Consider the following 17,538-nt stretch of genomic DNA (forward strand, 5'->3'; position numbering starts at 1 on the left):
CACCCATCGTCGTCCCATCCCCTTTCTCTCCCTCTTCCATATGCACCAACCCCTCTACGTACCTTATCCATTTCTTGTATAATGGTTTGGTGCACACTGTTTAGTAAGATTTCACGGTGGTGGTGAGGAGATGCTGAGGAGTGTGTGATAATTGGTCATTACGCTTCTCACGGTGATTTAGATAAGCAGAAATCCTTACTCCACATGAGGAAAATATTCATAAGAGAACGACCGCAATCAACTCTGAAAAACATTTCCCTCTTATGTAGTTAATAATTCTTAAAATTATTCCTGATGAATACAATTAGAGGTTGAAATTTTAAAGACAACGAAAGAGTAATAAAACTATGGGAGGTGCAAGAACTCTGCTGGTCTGGCACCCTGGCTTGGGAAATATAACCCAAACGTGTGAGCCAATGAGAGTAAGGGCATCTTCAGAAAGCACATGGGTTGGGCAGCGTGGTCATTTTGCAGGCTAATGGGATACTATGCAGAGGCATCTTTAGTGCACGGTGGACAGGGGAGCAATGTGATTAGACCACTGGGAGACCATGCAAAGACATCTTCATTGTACTGTGGGGAAGATCCGGCTTGTCTTCGACGACTGACACTTCAATGAGCATCCAACGATTGGCCAATGCTTGACATGTGGACTCCGACGAATCCAACGGCTGTCTTCAACAACCCATATCCTCTCCTTGCTGTTGAAACATGAACCCAAGACTGTGAGACAAACCAGATCTTCTCCTTGCTGCTGAACATGCTTCTGAGCTTATGCTGCTCTGTGAGAATCCAATTTGGGTTTTGCAATCGAATGCTATAGAGATGGTTCTGCCTTGTGATCATCAAAGGTCATTAATTTTAATTCAAGAATATAACACTGCAAAAAGGCAGTACCAAGTAATTGAGTTCCTCAAAGCTTCATGTTATCGAAACCCTCTTCTGGCTTTCCATCATCATTCCTGAGAAGCATGGGATACCGAAGACACACTTCAAGAAATGGAATTGAGAACTCACTCCAGGAAGAACTAAAATATTCAAGCCCTAGAATTCTAGCACATGTTGAAGCTCCAAGAGTGACTCAATAGAGAGTATAAGATCAACTAAGTATAGGAATAGAATTAGGGTTTCTTGAACGAAATGTAGTAGAAAATTTGAACAACAACAATGGAACTTAAAGTCAAATCATTTGTATTGAGGTTGCAATCCGACTGGCTCAGGCGTTTCATTCCTATCATGGTTGTTCGTTTCATTTGCACATGTTCATCGAGGAAGAGGTAAACTGGCTCACACAGGGATCCAGCCGGTGGATTCGTTGGAGTCCACATTGTTGGGGATTCTTTACTATAGAATCATATGAATAACCCCATTGATGTTAGAATACAAGAATCATAAATCAATCATAAAAGATTAACCATGGGTGTAGTCCCTAAATCATTAACACACAAACATATAGATTTACCCCATACATGATAATCAATTAGAATAGAAGAATACCTGTGTGTAAGTTTAGAAGTCCCATAAGTATTGATCACGTAACTCTCTCCCATGTACTTGAAGATTAGTCCCATAAAGATTGTAACAAAGAACTATACAATGGAATCCCAGTTGCTAAGATCTTCTGTAGCCTTTCACCCTTGAAATACTCTCACATGCACTATTCCTGGGGGGAGTCCGTACTTCCAAAACCATGAAGGTGTTAAAGTGACAGCTGCAGGGACCTTTAGATTCTATTTATAATAGAATCACTAAAACTTTAATTCATTCCCACAATGGATTGAACTAGGAGTTTCCTAATCAGAGTGGGTCTATAATTGCTTAAGCCCAATGGACCACATAAAAGTCCTACCACACTTGTTAAGCATCAACAGATTGTTGGATGCTCGTTGGAGCGTCAATCGTTGGAGACGAGCCAAATCCATGTGGAGAGAGCATAATGTGGTCTTTTCTTACACATTTGTGTTTGCGCTTAGAGGGCATAGGCGAGCAACGTTTTTCCCCTTAAAGATAAAGGTAAATTATTGCTCAAGCACCCAAGTTTTTTTGTTTTAATTGAAAAAGGGAAATATATATATATATGTTTGGATTGGATATCTTAATATGAAAGAGATTGTTCATGTACCTGTGGGCCAAACAAACCATAAGGAATACTACGTTAAGTCTGATCAAATAATATTAATGATAATGCATTGTGAACATCGAAATGAAGCGGTGCTATATAGGCTTGAAGGTCACGAGTTGTCCATGACTAATGTCACCAAATCGTTGCCACATAAGCTCAAACTGCCGCCGTAGCATCATATCACAAAATCAACATATGACTAAATCGTAATATCACCATCATGGCGCCATATCGTCAAATTGCTGCCATGAGCAATTAAAAGACGATGAAACGTAACCAGGGGGGTCCAGCTGGGAAACCCATTGTCCTAGGTTGCTACCGATCCCACTTGATATCTATATACAATATTTGAGAAGGAGAATTTATTGGAAGAAAAAAAGAAGCTGAAGCCCTTAGCTCGAAGGCTACATCTCAGAAGGCAAGAAAAGCCTTTACGAGAGAGAGTTCTCTAGGAAATCTTTCTGAAAGGCCCTCCCTCCCGTGTCTATATCCGATGAACTAAAACTCCAGCAGCATCCATGATGCATAGGCTGCTGGGGTAAGGCCATCGTCTCTTTTCACAGCCCACCTCATGTGTCTGGACTCCGGAGTCCGGACACAAGCGGACATAGTTCTATTTCCATATATATCATTACTTTCATTTCACTTTATATTGTCCTATCTAAAGGAATAAACAAAAGAAAAAATTATTACTTTCTACTGATATATAACCCGGATCCAAACAAAGGAGGCACAAGGAATTCCCAAACGGCCAAACGTCTTGGCCTGATTTTAAGAGCCCAAATACAATCCCAACACATTTTTTTTTCTGCCATAGACGGTGGAACTCACTCGACGTCTTTATTCACTACTGCTACAATAATAATTTTTGTCACATTAGTTCTCTCCTGACGCCCCCTCGCCCTCGCCCTCCCCCTCCCCCTCCCCCTCGCCCTCGCCCTCGCCCTCGCCCTCGCCCTCCCCTTTCCCTCTACATCAAACTAACAGTTTCCTTCCTACAGATGATATATGGGCTTTGCTTTCTCAGATGAGCTCAACAGAATGAGCATGGTTCTCAGACATAATTTGGATTCGATTCTGCACATAGAGATGTGCTTTCACACGAAAAGTAAGTTAAGACGAAGGAGTACAAAGAGATTAGGGGTGTCAATTCGTGGCCCGACCCGACTAAACCGACCGGGACCGACCGTTTATACACCGGCCTGGCCAAGACCGTTTATTAAACTTGTCGGGCTTGAACCCGACCCGTTTATAAATGGTCGATCTCGGTTTTGCTACTTGGACCGTCGGGCGCCCGACCAAGACCGACCGAATAATGCCCAACCAAGACAGACCTATTGTGGACCGACTTGGCCTGACCCTTTAATGATTGTCGAATACCTATTTTACCCCCCAAATTAAAGAATAAAAACTAAAAAGTAAGACATGTTCACATTTTAAATAATGATTATATTTAGTATCATTTATTGATTTATTGTCATTTTTTTGGGCTTGCATGAGTGGATCGGAATATAAGAATACATTTTAAAGAGGGTCCGTTTAAAAACCGATTACAGCCCATTTAACATTAAATATGTCCGTAGCCCGATTAAGGCCCGACTAAAGCCCGATTAAGGTAGCCCGAGACCGACCGACCGAATATAAAGTATACCATACCCTCAATAACTAAGCCCGATTAGTTAAATGAACGGACACGGTGTAGCCTTTGAAAGTCTTCAAGCCCGATTAAGCCTGATCGAAACTGAACCGGCCCGACCGATTGACACCCCTAAAAGAGATGCTATGCAGATTTGCAGGGCTGTCCGTAATCAACACCTTTGTATCCCAAAATTTTCATCATGCTAACTCATTTTCTAAAACAGCCTGACACGACGGTCAATCCCCGTCAACAAACACCAAGAAGCCCTCTGATTCAGTTTCAGTAATACAGTAATGAGTTTCAAATTTGGGGTAGTAACGTTGATCAGCAAACCTACCAAAAAAAAAAAATTGATCAGCAAAGAAATCCAGATCAAAAAGTATGTCCCTGGCTCATGAAATTTCCTTTTCCTTTTTTCTGTTAAAGTTTTATTGAAGAAGAAAAATAAGGGGAGCTGTACAGAGCGTACAATTCAACCAAAAACAGCAACTAAAAAAGAGCAAATTGCACTACTGTATGTCCTGCCTGACTCATGATTTGTGTAACATGTTAGAGAGGGCACATCAGAGAGGAACAAATCCAACCAAAAAAATAAAAAAGGAATAAGGGACGAATTGATCACAATATATATATTTTCTCTCTCATTCTTTTCTAGCTTTTAATATTCATTGGAACTTCAAAAGAACCTTACAACACCAAAACATCAAACCCAACACATAAAGATACTTTAGACCCATGGGAAAGGAGTCCCCACCCCCAAAAAGGAAAAGAGAAAAGAGGAAAAAAAAGGCAAATTACAAAATGATGAATGGAAGAGGCCATCCCCATATCAATGCTGATCAAAACAGCCTTTTGCCATGACTTCTATCGCAGGTCCAAGATTATCAAAAACTGCACAAGTCAACTTGGAACATGAAATTGGATAGTTTCGTGTTTTATAAATCCAAGAAGAGACAGACAATGTAACCAACATCCATAAAGTCCACTCTGAAAACTCGGCCCTCAACCAAGAAAAATATAAAGTTGGTAAGGAGCATCATTGTGTGTGTGTGCAACTTGGTCAATATGCAGTTCACATTAATAAACATATAGTCATTCTAAGGGTGTTTCTCGTGATGCTATTAAATTGTGCACAGGATGGCCAACCAATTGTGAGACTAGATGGAATTCATCAACACCAACCCTGCTTATAAGGGGCAGGTCTGGTAAGCTTCTAGGCTTACTAAATTAGCTAACTCCTATTCAGTGCTTGGTTCACGCCACATCGCTTCTAATGAAGTTCTAAATTGTCAATCCTAAATCAGTGCCCATATTCAGTTACAGTGAATAGGAGGTCAAATGTGATGTAATGTGAACTCCCATCAGAAGATAACATGGAGTTGCTTTCAGTTTGATGGCTAAAGTAGGGTTTCCTACAGGTTTTGGGAACTAATTTGGTCATTTGTGCCTTGAAACCATCAATCGAAACCAGCAACTGAAACCTTACCAAAATTTCGTAGTTTTGCGAAATATTTTGATTTCGAAACCTAAACCTTGAACCTTGTTCTTGGGTTGCCTAGTCGCCTTGAAAGGAGGGGGGACTCCTGAACTGAATAAATAACTGAGATAGAAACTCAAAACAGATCCGGTATTTATTAGAGGTAATCTAGTCTGTCCAAACAACTTAGACAAGAATAAAATAAACTGATTAAACTCTTAAAAAATCGCCCACGATTTGGCTACTTGGTGTGACCCATATCTTGAACCATTGTGAACCATAAAATTTTTGGGGGTTGGGGGTTGGGGGGTGGGGGAAGAACCACAACAGGTATTGTGATCGTGCTCCTGCTTCACAAAATCCTTCTGCATTAGGTTCCTCCTGCAATTTTGTGTGACTTAGCAAAGAACAAAACATAAGATTAACCAAGCCAAGTGGGGTCAATTAAGGCTGTCAGGATGAGTCAATTTGGGTGTAACAGAATATAGATAATGTATATAACGTTATAATCATAAAGAAGGTCAAATACTTCAACACAAGACGACTAGGCTTCTAGAATTCAATTACACATAGAACTTAAACCAGAATGAAGTAGATGAGGTTAGATAGAATTAATGTTTTCCTTTCCACCATATAGTAAAATACACATTAAACTAAATCCAGAAACAAGTAACCGAGTTAAGGTAGATTTGGATTACATAGGACCTTTACTCGACCTAACCGATATGAATAAATGGTTGGCTATTCTGAGTGCCGAACCAAGAACCATGCAAGTAAAGTCGACAAGGATTGTCCAACTGACAAAGAGTATCCTCCACAACATGAAACCAGCTTATATTATCTCTAGAAAGAGAACAGTGCTACCTTATTGTTTTAATATTTTGAAGGCTTAAATGTTGGATACAGCCAGTTATATTTTAACATCAAGACTATTCATGTAAAATTACTTTTTCTTCAATCTTAAGATTGAAGAAAAAGTAATAAGCATCCAAAGATTATTCCAGGCCTGGCGACAGTCATAAGCATGCATATAAGACAAAAATAACTGCCAATTTAGTACAATAGTGGGATAAAAATATCACCTGACACAACAAAAAAGGTCATCTAAGCATCCAAAGATTATTCCAGGCCTGCAACTTTCAACCGTAACTTTACATTTTGGTTTTCCTGTAAAAAATTAGAAGAGAAAGTGGGGTTATTCTTAAACCATATAATCAATCGGTTTCCAGTGATTAGATGAAGAGTCCAATTAAATATTCAGAGGATTTTGCATAAATAAACATTTGGTACCTAGGATCCAAAAACCTTCTCTCAGCTGCAGGGAAGGAAGTCCTCATTAAGTCGGTTGCTACAAGTATACCCTCCTATGCTATGTCTGTTTTTTATTACCTATTGATACTTGTAACTTGTAAGGAATCCAAGCTAGGTCTTGACCCTAGTATGGCGTCTAACAGAGCTGTTTGGAGGGCAAAGATCTGTGTTGTCGATCGTTTGCTAAGTGGGGTGTCGCAAAGGTGTTGTGATGCTTTGTTTCTTTTCTCTCCTTCCCCCCCTCTCTCTTTAGTCTTCTTTCTTTTTCCTTTTCTTTGACCTAACTCGGATCCATGTAGCTGACCCCATTTAGTTGGGATAAGGCTGAGTTGTGTTGTTATTGTGATATTTGTATGGAGTTCAATAAGCTCATAAGACATTTTTTGTGGAAAAAATAATTATGATTTAAGGGATTTTTTGGCGTAAAAGGGAAATATACCCAAAGACTTCCTTTCTCGAAGACCCTCGAAGACAAAATGGTTCAAGGGCTGTTAAAAGGGAGATTCAATTTACTAAAGGCATTCAAAACAAAATTGGTTATGGACTTATGGTACTAAGATATCATCTATAAAGATTTATTGTTTCCAACTCTACCACAACAACATAGCCTTTTCCCAACTAAATGGGGTTCCTTGCTCTCCAATCAGCTATATTCGAAGTCATACGTGGTAGAAGGCCTAGGCTACGCAAGTCTTTCCTTACCACCTCTCCTAAGGTTATTTTAGGACTATCCCTGGCTTTTATATCTTTCAATCTGAATAAAATGAATCTCCAAACTAGAGCATCCAAAGGCCCTCCATTGAACATGGCCATGCCACCTCAAACAATTTTCTCGTAGCTTATCATAACAGGAACTGCCCCCAACTCAGTTTTAATGTGTTCATTCCTTACTTTGTCTTTCTTAGTTTTTCCATACTTCCATCTCAACATCCTCATCTCTGCTACATTAAGTTTATCTATGTGTCGCTTCTTAACTGCCAAACATTCCACCCCATACATTAGAGCCGGTTGTATAACTGTCTTATAAAATTTTCCTTTAAACTTTAAAGGAATATGCCGATCGCACCACTCCAAACGTATCTCTCCACTTCAACCATTTTATTTTAATTATTTGAGCAACATCATCCTCTATATCACCTTTATTTATGGATAGAACCCAGATAATTAAAATAATCACTTTGTGGAATCTCCCTCTCATCAATATACACCACCTCATTAACTGTCCTGGTGTAACTAAAGTTATACACCATATACTCCGTCTCAGTTCTTCTTATCTTAAAACCTTTCGATTCCAAGGTTGATTTCCATAGCTCCAACTTGGCATCAATCCCTGCTTTTCTCTCATTTAAAAATGCAATATCATCAGCGAAAAGCATACGCCATGGAACCCCATCTTGGAGGTCTCTGGTTAAATCATATATAATGAGCGCAAGCAGAAAAGGGTTTGTCCTTGATGTAACCCAATTGTAATTAAAAATTCACTACCTTGACCCCTAACCGTTCTTATGCTAGTCACCACATCTCTATACATATTTTTAATCATGTTCACATATCTTCTCTTCTCAAGAATATGTTAGACTAGATCTCTAGGGACTCTGTCGTAGGCTTTTATCCATAAGCCTCCTACATAATTAAATCGCTCCTCAAGTGGGTTTTCATAATTTCATAACCCTCTCCCATACCTTTAGTATGACTCATTAATTTTATGCCTCTATAGTTATTGCAACTCTGTATATCACCTCTATTTTTGTAAATCGGGATCAGAATGCTTCTCCTCCTTTTATCTGTACTTTCCTTGTGCTCATAATCTTATTGAACAACTTGGTTAGCCAACTCTACCAAGGGGAGAATTGTAAGCACTCTAAAAACCCCCAATATTGAGAGAGTTTATGATCTTATATTTCACCCATCTAAGCAATGGAATGTGCCTTTTATTAAATCACACTTTTTGGCATAGTGAAGAAGGATAGCTGGCTTTGGGCTTCTACAACTCCTGGTAAGTTTTCATTAAGATCAGCCTACTATACTACTTTAGACTCTGATTGTAATGCATCTATTTCTCATCATCCATACTGGACCAAGCTTTGGAATTAAAATCTAGATCCAAAAAAAAAAAAGCAGTTTCTATAAAGACATAGCACTAATTCTTTGGCCGTTAAGCAGCTTTATAGAAAGTTATCAACTATTCCAATTTGTTCCTTGTGCCAATCAACAGAGGGATACTATAGTTAACGAATTGTTTTATTGTCCATTTGCCACTTTATGCTGGTTTGTATGCCTTTTAGACTTCTATACTCGAGAGTTCCAAGATGCGTATTTTAAGGAATGCTTAAAAATTTCTCTTCTCTAAGTACAAGGAAGTTCCGGATAGCTCTGATTTTAATACTCAGTGGTCCTCTTCAATATGACAGATACGGAAAAAAAGAAACAAAACTATATTCAATGATATTGATCCAAACTTGCCTCATCCTATGTCTTCTTTCTATATTTTTGTTGAAGAAGGTTGTATTTGTATTGAACGGTTGAAACAAGAAAGTAGGGGTATGACCATAATTCTGGCCTTTTTGTTGTTGCTACATGCAAGTTTAGTTCTGGCCTTGCTGCTGCTTCATTGGAGACGGAGGCAGAGGCAACTAGGGATGGACTACTCCTTTGGCTCATAGTCTAAATCTAACAGCATTGGTTTAGTCTAAATCTAACAGCATTGGTTCTATTTTCTGATTGTTTGGCAATGGTGGATGCACTTAATGATGATGTGGTTTCTTTAGATTGAGCTACAATGATTATTGTTGAAGATATAATTCTGTAACTCTCTTTTTTTCTGTAGTTCCTTTTTGTTTGTTCCCCGTAATTTCCAATAGAGATCCCATTTCTTAGCTAAAGAGGCTTCAAGGTTGGGTATAGCATGGGTTTGGTGGATTCATCCTCCACCTTTTCTTGTAAATTTTGCTTATCTTGGCAGGAGATTCTCCTCAACTGGTTTCTTTCAACCCAAAGAAACAAAAAAGAAAAGAAAAAGAGAAATATTAATAGCTTTTGTTGAGAGTAGACTTGTTTTCCCGAAAATATAAACAAAGCAGAACTATGACCCAAGATATCAATATATGGCTACACAATGACACCATCTAGTAGAACCGTGAAATCATTTTCATGTCAGGAATTAGCTCTTCGCTGTCAATTTTATTTTCCTAGAAAAAGAAAAGCTAAAAACTATCTGAATTATTAACCCAACACTGCAACACACCTGTTCAATGACCATAGCTGAACTTTGCTCGACGAGGCGTGCCAAACCCTCGAGCTTCGCAAGCATCTTCCCATACAAACCCTCCAACTCGGAAGTATAGTTGGCCGCCTCCGAACCCATCAAACGACTCAGTCTTCCAATCTCATACCCCTTGGCACACGAATCCAATAGCTGCTGCTCCTTCGATGCCCGTCTTATCTGACTCAGGCTCTCGCTACTCTTCTCCTTGGAATCGCTCGACCCACAAGACAACCATGGGAACGGCGAGTTAGGGGAAAACGCACCGTAATGTCCCCGAAACGCCGGTCCGATGTTGACAACATCCAACGATTTGGGCTCGAAAACACAAGTCGATCGACGAAACTGGAAGGCTCGGTGTTCGTGTGTATGGATTAATTGATTGGAGAAGGGGGTCGAGAAGACGACAAAGACGCAAGGGGGTAAATTGAAAGGGGAGAGTGGGTCGTCGGGAGGGACAAGGTTTAGGGCCTTGTTGCAGAGAGAGGCCGAGACTGAGTATTCTCTCATGGATGGCCGTGGAGGAGTCCTGCGCCTCCCCATGAACCAGCCGATCAAGGACTGGCCCGGTCCTCGGTTGCCGAGAAACCGTCGGAGAGTGTTGAGGTCCAGTCGACCCAGCGAGTCGTAAAAACTACTAACTGTGCCGGAGCACAAGAAGCAGGTGATGGTGGCGACGACGGTGAGCGGCGAGTCCGAGAAAGACGAGGTGGAGGAGGAGGAGGCGGGTCCGTCGTCATCCGGCAGATTGGAGGGGGTGAGGTGAGTGACGTGGCCGAATAGGAGGCCGTCCACGTCTCCATTCGAAGAGGAGAAACGTTGGATTATGGAGGCGAGAGTGGGGCCCGATATGGCGATCCTTTGTACCGGAGGGTCGTCCATGGCCGTGCCGCAGAGAGAGGGAAGGCGAACGGAGAAAGAAAGTGAGGAATGGTAAGCCGGTCAAGAATCAAGATGATAGTTCAGGGAATTTGAAGCCCATCGCCCGTGCTCTGGTGATCATGTACCCTGGGGCCTAAACCAGTAGACCCTGGAGCTCTTTTCGATTGCAAAGCATGCTAGCTAGTACAGTGAATTAAGTATACATGGGTCAGGTCAGGTCAGATCCACTTTCTCAATGGGCCCAAATATGCCCAGTTCCATCAACCCATGGGCTTGAATGATTCAGATCCTCTCCAATGCCCCTGGACCTGTTTCCTTGAAGAACTAGCACTTTTATCATTTTATTCATTACAGGAAGCACTCACTCTCTCTCTCTCTCTCTCTCTCTCCCTAATGCACCACACAAGGCATTGAATTCAGCAAAAGATTTTGCTTGAGGCATTAAAAAAAGCTTTCTCTTCAAATTGAAATTATTTAAGTCCATGCATGTGTTCGAGTACTCTAGACATTACCAGGCACTCTCCTAACTTTGACCAGAAACATATATGGTTTAGATTAAAAACAAAATGTAAAAATGGATGGGTCAGATTGAAGTTGTGATTTTCAAAAATGCCACATTCCATTGTTACATGGATAACTACCCACTAAATAAATAAACTATGATAGTAACACTAAAATTGTTAATTCTCCACGGCTTTTCAGACGTCAATTCCCCGGATTCCTACCCAAGGGTTGATTGCTTGATCAACTCCTCTAAAGTGCGTTGGTGCTTAGTTTGCACTAATTTCCTTGCTTTCCATTAGGCCCTTGGACTTGAAACCCCCCCCTCCCCCCAAAACCAAAAAAAAAAAAAAAACTTTATTCTCTTATAAGTACCAAGCAAATGGCATGCATTTTTTGATCTCAATAATCCATAGTGACCACTTGAAGTTTATGATTGATAAGCAAATTATTTTGGTCCAGAGGGTCTCTAGTCTTCCTTTCCATTTTCAATTCTGGCTTTGACACTGGTTGATTAGCCAATGAAAGTTGTAACTCCATGCCCATGACGACAGGTATAGTTGACAAGCGAAGAATCATCAATGCAAGCAAAGTTCTCCGAGAGGTAGCATTTTTGGAAAGTTGAACTTCTGGCAAAAGCCAACATAAACTTGGGCCAAGAATATGGGGGAGGGATGGACAGTGCTTGTCAACAACGTTTCTGTACATTGATCTAGCAACAACTCTGGCTGCCATTTCTACGTCAAAGTGGAATTGCAGTTCACAATGGTCAGCATATAGCAGACAATAGTATTGACCCCATGAATAGAGCCATGGAGGCATATAATCGGTAGCAGGTCAACTATGGCAATGGCCATGCCTTGCTGACTCTGTACTGGCCTCAGATTGAGTCGAGGCTATCTCAGATGACGTTGATCACTAATTCTATCCCTGAGTAGGCAACACAGCTCAGAGTTTGGTTCATTAGTTGTTTGTTCACAATGGAGTATAGTATTGCACTGTATCTCAGCAATCACAGACCATTAAAAAATGTTGCCTATAAAAAGAGGGAAATTGATCTCTCGACACACTCATATGCATGGTATTGTGAGCATTCATCCTTGACCATGGTTATACTCAAGATTGAAAATGAAACAATTTTTGTGGTTCATCTCAACCACATGACTTACAATATACAAAACTTTATCCACTTGGTGAGTGCATCTGGCTTGAAATTTGCCGTATGATCTAAGTATGAGTCAAAATTTTGGTGCCAGGCCAACACCAGATCAACTCAGCTGACATGGCCAATCTGGTATGATCTCAATCCCTAAATATGTCTGTCTACCATGGAGAGATCTCTCAGACATGAATAATCATGTCTTTATTCGTAGTGTTCATATTTGGAGTATTAAGCTATGAAATCCATATCATGAAATAAAAATATATCATCAAACTAGCTTCATCAAGTGCAGTCCATGCAGGTCCATTTACAATGGAAAGTGGGACAGAAAGCTTCACTTCAAAACATTTCCAGTCTTGGTGATATCCTAGTACTCACAGCAGAAACAGCCTCCAAAATGCTGGGAAGATCCAGGGAGTACATTCATTCCATAGGCAGTATAGCCAACCAAAGCCACTAAAGTGCCACATTTCATGGAAGTCATGACCTAAAGTACAAAATCATTGTAGTTAATAGCCTATCTATGGTACATGTAACACATCGGCTCGCATTTGAGTAGGTATCTCATACGAAAACAGAGGATAAAGTCCAAAATGACAATCATGGAGCCAGATTAAAATATAGTTACAGCACAGGGAACATGTAAATAACATATGAACTGAAATCAATCTAATGTCAATTTTGGCAGTTGGATGGGGGCCATCTGAACTGCTGAAGCCAAATCCAACTGTTGAAGCACAAACCCAGCGGCAACAACCAACCTTAGTCAACCCCAGCCAGAGGGAGATCTTGCCAAGTTTTGGAATGTTTATCATGTATTTTTTTGCCTTCTTTTAACAACTTCTATTGAGAAGAAACAGAGGAAAGCACACAACTTCTACAAACATATATTAAGAAGATTTAGAAGGAAGTTAACAATCTGATTAAGAGCATTCATAATCCACCCATAAAATAATTAGATTGAAACTACTACAAAGAGGATGAGGCAAAAAATAATTAGCATTCTCCAGGCTATGTTCTGTAGAAAAAAATTGAAAATTTATTTTATCAGGTACCATATTACAAAAAGGTTAGCAATATTGTTTATAGAAATCGGGTCTTGACCCGGTTAATAAGTGGAGCACCCAAAAGGGGCAGCACCTACCTGCTAGAGGTAGAGATAAGTGTCTAGCCATAAAGAGAAACACACATACAGTGATCAAAAACTCTCTTCCTCTCCCTTGTATTCTACCTCTCCCTCTTGTGTATGAGTGTCTCCAAGGATTCTACTTTGTCAGCCCAGTAAGACCTCTCTAAAGCTTCGCTTGCACGGATGGACGCGTAGGGCAACTAGATAAATTCCGCTACGTGGGAAACATCATTGAGGTAACCCTAGATCTTTGTTGTTTCCATTCTACAAATATATAATTCAAAAATGTTTTAGGGTTCAACCATTAATTAATTGGATTCTGTCACACAATTTTTTTTCCTGGAGATGATAATAAAGAAGTATTAAGTTTTGGCATAAAAGGGAAAAATATTTTTCATTTTGCAACCATTGAAATGTTTCTAATTAATTTTCCAAGGGTACGATACAATGGCTAGGGAATTATTGTATCACAAACAGTTGCACATCAATTTCTAGTTGAGTACAATGATTCAGACAAATACCAATACAACTATACCTGCCACTCCCTCAGACATTCTTTTGAGTTCTGACCCATGAAGTGATGCCCCCTATGATAATGTCTATTGTCTACGCCAAATAGAGGTACTATAAGAACTTATATATATATATATATATATATATTAAATATCAAATATTCCACTAATCTTAGAAAATCTATTACCATCCTAATAAAGCAAGGTCCCCTCTTATATGCTTATTCTCTCTCAAACCCCCTCATATCTTCATCCATTTAGAGTTAGTTTTTGTGGATCCCTCCATTTCTTCCCTCCCCTTCCTCCTAAAATCTCTTCCGCCTTCATTCATGTCTTTAATCTCCCATTAGACTAAACCATGCACTAGCAATAAGAAAATGAAGACAGGCTCCCAACGTAAATTGAATGACTATAACAAGGTCATCAATCATCTTTCAAAAGATGGACCAACTACTCTGGTCTGTAGGTGGTATTGGGGTGCTAGAAGGAATGAGAGCTAATAATATTGCACTGGCTGTCACTACTTACAGTTCTACTTATGCTATATTCCCCATCCCCTAGTTGTAGTTCTTTTATCCATGTAAGATTCATGTTTCATCTTTTTATGATAGATTTTTTACCTAAATAAAACTTCTCATAATTTTATAATTTCTTCCCCATGCTTTGCACAGGTTAGTTATTTTGTTAATATGTAAGTGTAATATACATGAAGTCTTAAAACATATATAAATATATATATATATATATATAGATAAAATTGTGCACCATATTTGAGCTCAATTCAGGTTGCCTTTCGGTCTTGTACAGCTCAAGTTGCAACCTACTCATAGCTGAAGCTGTCAAAATTGAGATTCAATCTCTCAGCCTAGAAACTGAGTACAACAAACAGTCCCATGATTCCAAAATGCAATGCCATTTGCCAACAGGTTAAAACTGATGCTGCGTGTAATCTTAGACTATCTTAGTCAAAGAGAAGTGCCTTCTAATCTGAATACGCATATCCTAAGAACAGAGAATATATGATGGAGAAAGGAAGGCTTACAACGAACGCAACTGCCTTTTCCCTCGCCCGTGACCACAACTACGAGCCCCAACTCTCTGAGTTTTCCTTCCCCTGATGCCTAGGAAAGGAGTTCTGCAGCAAGTAAGTGGAATGATCTCTTCAACCGCTCGAAAGATGCGGACGTTGAAGATAATGTCCAGCTTATCCTGCTTCTGCACTGGCTTGACAAACTCAAAGAAACAGATGTCATCTTTCTCTATGTTGTTCTCCAGAACAAAATCAGCCCAACCCTTCGAAAACCCTCCACCAGCAGGGTTTTGTCTGGCTTTAAACATGACAGTCCTGTTACGGCCTTCACAACACAGAATGCAATATTTGTCCTTAGGAGGAAAATGCTTCAGAGCAAAGTCAAAAGGGATCGTCTGCACATACATCGATTTCTTATAAATCATAAATGACTAGGCAAGAATGCAGACACCCAAAACCAAAGAAACTCTTAGCTTTACTTACCAACTGCAATCCCTTACAGTCATGGTACTGGGAAGAATGCAGATCCCAAAACCAAAGAAAATCTTAGCTTTACTTACCAACAGAAATGACTTATAAACATGGGACTTTTTCATGACCACCAAGAAGCTTTCATCTGTAGAAGAAGCAAAGGCCTCGTCGGCCAACTGCCGGACTTTTTTCTTCTCTTCCCTAGTTGCAGGCCTTCTACCCGATTTATGTTCACGAACACTGTACTTGAAGCCCAGAGGAGTTCCATCTTCTTCATCACAAGACGAACCTTTTGATGGAGCAATCGAGAAGCAAACAGAATTCAGAACAGAACACCTTGCATTGTACGCACAATATTGGAAAAGAAAGAAGCAAAGAAGATACCAGAACCAGAAATTTCGCCTTCATCACTCCTGAATTTCCGCTTGGTGGAGAGGGGTTTAGTACTCCGACTCGGGATTGGTCTCCCATCCCTTGCAGCAGGAGCCTCAGAGGGACTATGGTGAATTCGGGCGGAAGGTGGGATTTCTTCAGAGTCGTCCCTTGATCTTCCGGTGACACGGCAAGCACCGACGAAAAAGGAACATGCTTTCTCACAGAAGCTTTCGTGGTCGAAAATGGAGACATCGAAATGTAAATGCCCATTGTATATGAACACCAAGAGATTCCCTGCTTCCAGAAAATTGTCTCTTACGAACTGTGACCATCCATTTTGGAAACACAACCCCTCTTGGCTCTTGACTAACTCCACTTTCCAAATCTTCCGAGCAGGACCTTTCAAACTAACAATCCCGGAGAGCTCCTTCACATTCTGAGCAAACTTACTGGGTATTCTCTGCAATTATCATACAGTAGAACATTGAAGTCATCATCATCATCATCAAGACACAGAGAATATATACAGGTAATTTGGACTTACGAGCTGTCGATTAAAACCCTGGGGCAGAATCTGGTAGAATCGCTTGGACTGGAATTCCGCCCAGTAAACGTATTCGTGAATGCACGTTTCTTCCATTTTGTGCTTGCTACTCCGAAGAACACTGAAACAAGGAAGAAGGATAAAAGGAAAAGGGAAGCACTAAATAGGAAAAGAGCATGGAAAAGTATATAAAGATTAACCCCAGGCCCCGGGCCCCGGTTCCCGGTTCCCGGTTCCCGGTTCCCGGTTCCCCGTTCCCCAGAAAAGGTAAAAATTATAACAGAACAATCTCCATTAGAAATGTCTGATGATCTCTGTATCATCATCATCAATTTTAGCTGCCGAATCTCAGATTAAACTCAATGAAGTCGATAGCCCACCAATCTCCATCTTACGCTTCTATCCTTCAAGGACTTAGAGGACTGAAAGGACTTAGAGGACTGAAGCCCCTTCAACAAGTTCACACCCACATAATTACATTAGGTCTTGCCAGCAACATCTTTCTTGCAAACAGATTGATGAACTGTTACGCATCTTCTGGTCTCATGGCCGTGGCGGAGCAGATTTTTGTCGAATTAAGAAAAAAAACGTGGTTTCATGGACGATTTTGATATCTGCAATGACCAAATATGACCTCCATATGGAAGCTTTTGAGGTCTTCTACGAGATGAAGAGGAGTGGGTTCCTGCCCAATGCGGTTACCATCACGAGCATCCTCCCTGCCATTGGTAACTAGGGTTTGACTCAGATTGGGAAATCATTGCATCGTGTCTTGCTTCAATGTCACTTGGATGTCAATGTCTTTGTAGAAACATCTCTCATTTATATGTATTGGAGATTTGGTTGCATAAATGCTGCTCAGAGACTGTTTGATAGATTGCCCACCAGAAACATTGTTTCATGGATGCTCTTATTTCAGGCTATTCCCATAATGGCTTGGGGGAAGAGGTTGTTTGTCTTTTCAAGCTGATGCAGAGAAATGGGGTCCGGTGACCCACAGACTTTGCAAGCATCCCATAACAGATTTCTTGACGAGGAGGCATCCAAAGCCAGTAGGGTCAGACCCAAATACTCTGTAAAGAAACGATGTTATGATAAAATCTGGTCGGAAGAGAGACAAA

At 40.3% G+C, this 17,538-nt stretch overlaps 2 protein-coding genes across 7 annotated transcripts; both read right to left on the bottom strand.

Annotated features, from left to right (window-relative positions):
• Positions 1–3,790: 3,790 nt before the first annotated feature.
• On the bottom strand, positions 3,791–10,844 carry LOC122087434. Of its 5 annotated transcripts, none has more exons than XM_042656572.1 (3): positions 9,794–10,844; positions 6,321–6,405; positions 3,791–4,094 (listed from the first exon to the last, which is right to left on the bottom strand). In XM_042656572.1, the coding sequence occupies exons 1-2, from the start codon at positions 10,691–10,693 to the stop codon at positions 6,358–6,360; spliced, it is 948 nt and encodes a 315-aa protein (XP_042512506.1). In that variant the 5' UTR covers positions 10,694–10,844; the 3' UTR covers positions 3,791–4,094; positions 6,321–6,357. The 5 variants fall into 5 exon arrangements, with proteins under 5 accessions (XP_042512506.1, XP_042512504.1, XP_042512505.1 ...); XM_042656570.1 differs by lacking the exon at positions 3,791–4,094 and adding an exon at positions 4,376–4,652; XM_042656571.1 differs by lacking the exon at positions 3,791–4,094 and adding an exon at positions 4,376–4,665.
• Positions 10,845–12,606: 1,762 nt separating this feature from the next.
• On the bottom strand, positions 12,607–17,314 carry LOC122087580 (B3 domain-containing protein REM16-like). Of its 2 annotated transcripts, none has more exons than XM_042656755.1 (5): positions 16,418–17,309; positions 15,883–16,333; positions 15,588–15,787; positions 15,040–15,422; positions 12,607–12,843 (listed from the first exon to the last, which is right to left on the bottom strand). In XM_042656755.1, the coding sequence occupies exons 1-5, from the start codon at positions 16,511–16,513 to the stop codon at positions 12,837–12,839; spliced, it is 1,137 nt and encodes a 378-aa protein (XP_042512689.1). In that variant the 5' UTR covers positions 16,514–17,309; the 3' UTR covers positions 12,607–12,836. The 2 variants fall into 2 exon arrangements, with proteins under 2 accessions (XP_042512689.1, XP_042512688.1); XM_042656754.1 differs by having other exon boundaries at positions 12,755–13,233; positions 16,418–17,314.
• Between the last annotated feature and the right edge of the window lie 224 nt (positions 17,315–17,538).

The sequence above is a fragment of the Macadamia integrifolia genome, chromosome 8 (assembly GCF_013358625.1).
Source record: "Macadamia integrifolia cultivar HAES 741 chromosome 8, SCU_Mint_v3, whole genome shotgun sequence".
In the NCBI taxonomy this organism is placed as follows: Eukaryota; Viridiplantae; Streptophyta; class Magnoliopsida; order Proteales; family Proteaceae; genus Macadamia; species Macadamia integrifolia.

Coding starts and splice junctions, on each gene's coding strand:
- LOC122087434 (XM_042656572.1), bottom strand. CDS start 10,693: ATGGACGACCCTCCGGTACAAAGGATCGCCATATCGGGCCCCACTCTC. Junction 6,406..9,793: donor CAGCTATGGTCATTGAACAG/GTGTGTTGCAGT, acceptor AATTTTTTACAG/GAAAACCAAAATGTAAAGTT.
- LOC122087580 (XM_042656754.1), bottom strand. CDS start 16,513: ATGGAAGAAACGTGCATTCACGAATACGTTTACTGGGCGGAATTCCAG. Junction 15,423..15,587: donor TTTATAAGTCATTTCTGTTG/GTAAGTAAAGCT, acceptor ATGTATGTGCAG/ACGATCCCTTTTGACTTTGC. Junction 13,234..15,039: donor AAAAGGCAGTTGCGTTCGTT/GTAAGCCTTCCT, acceptor ATATGTTTGTAG/AAGTTGTGTGCTTTCCTCTG.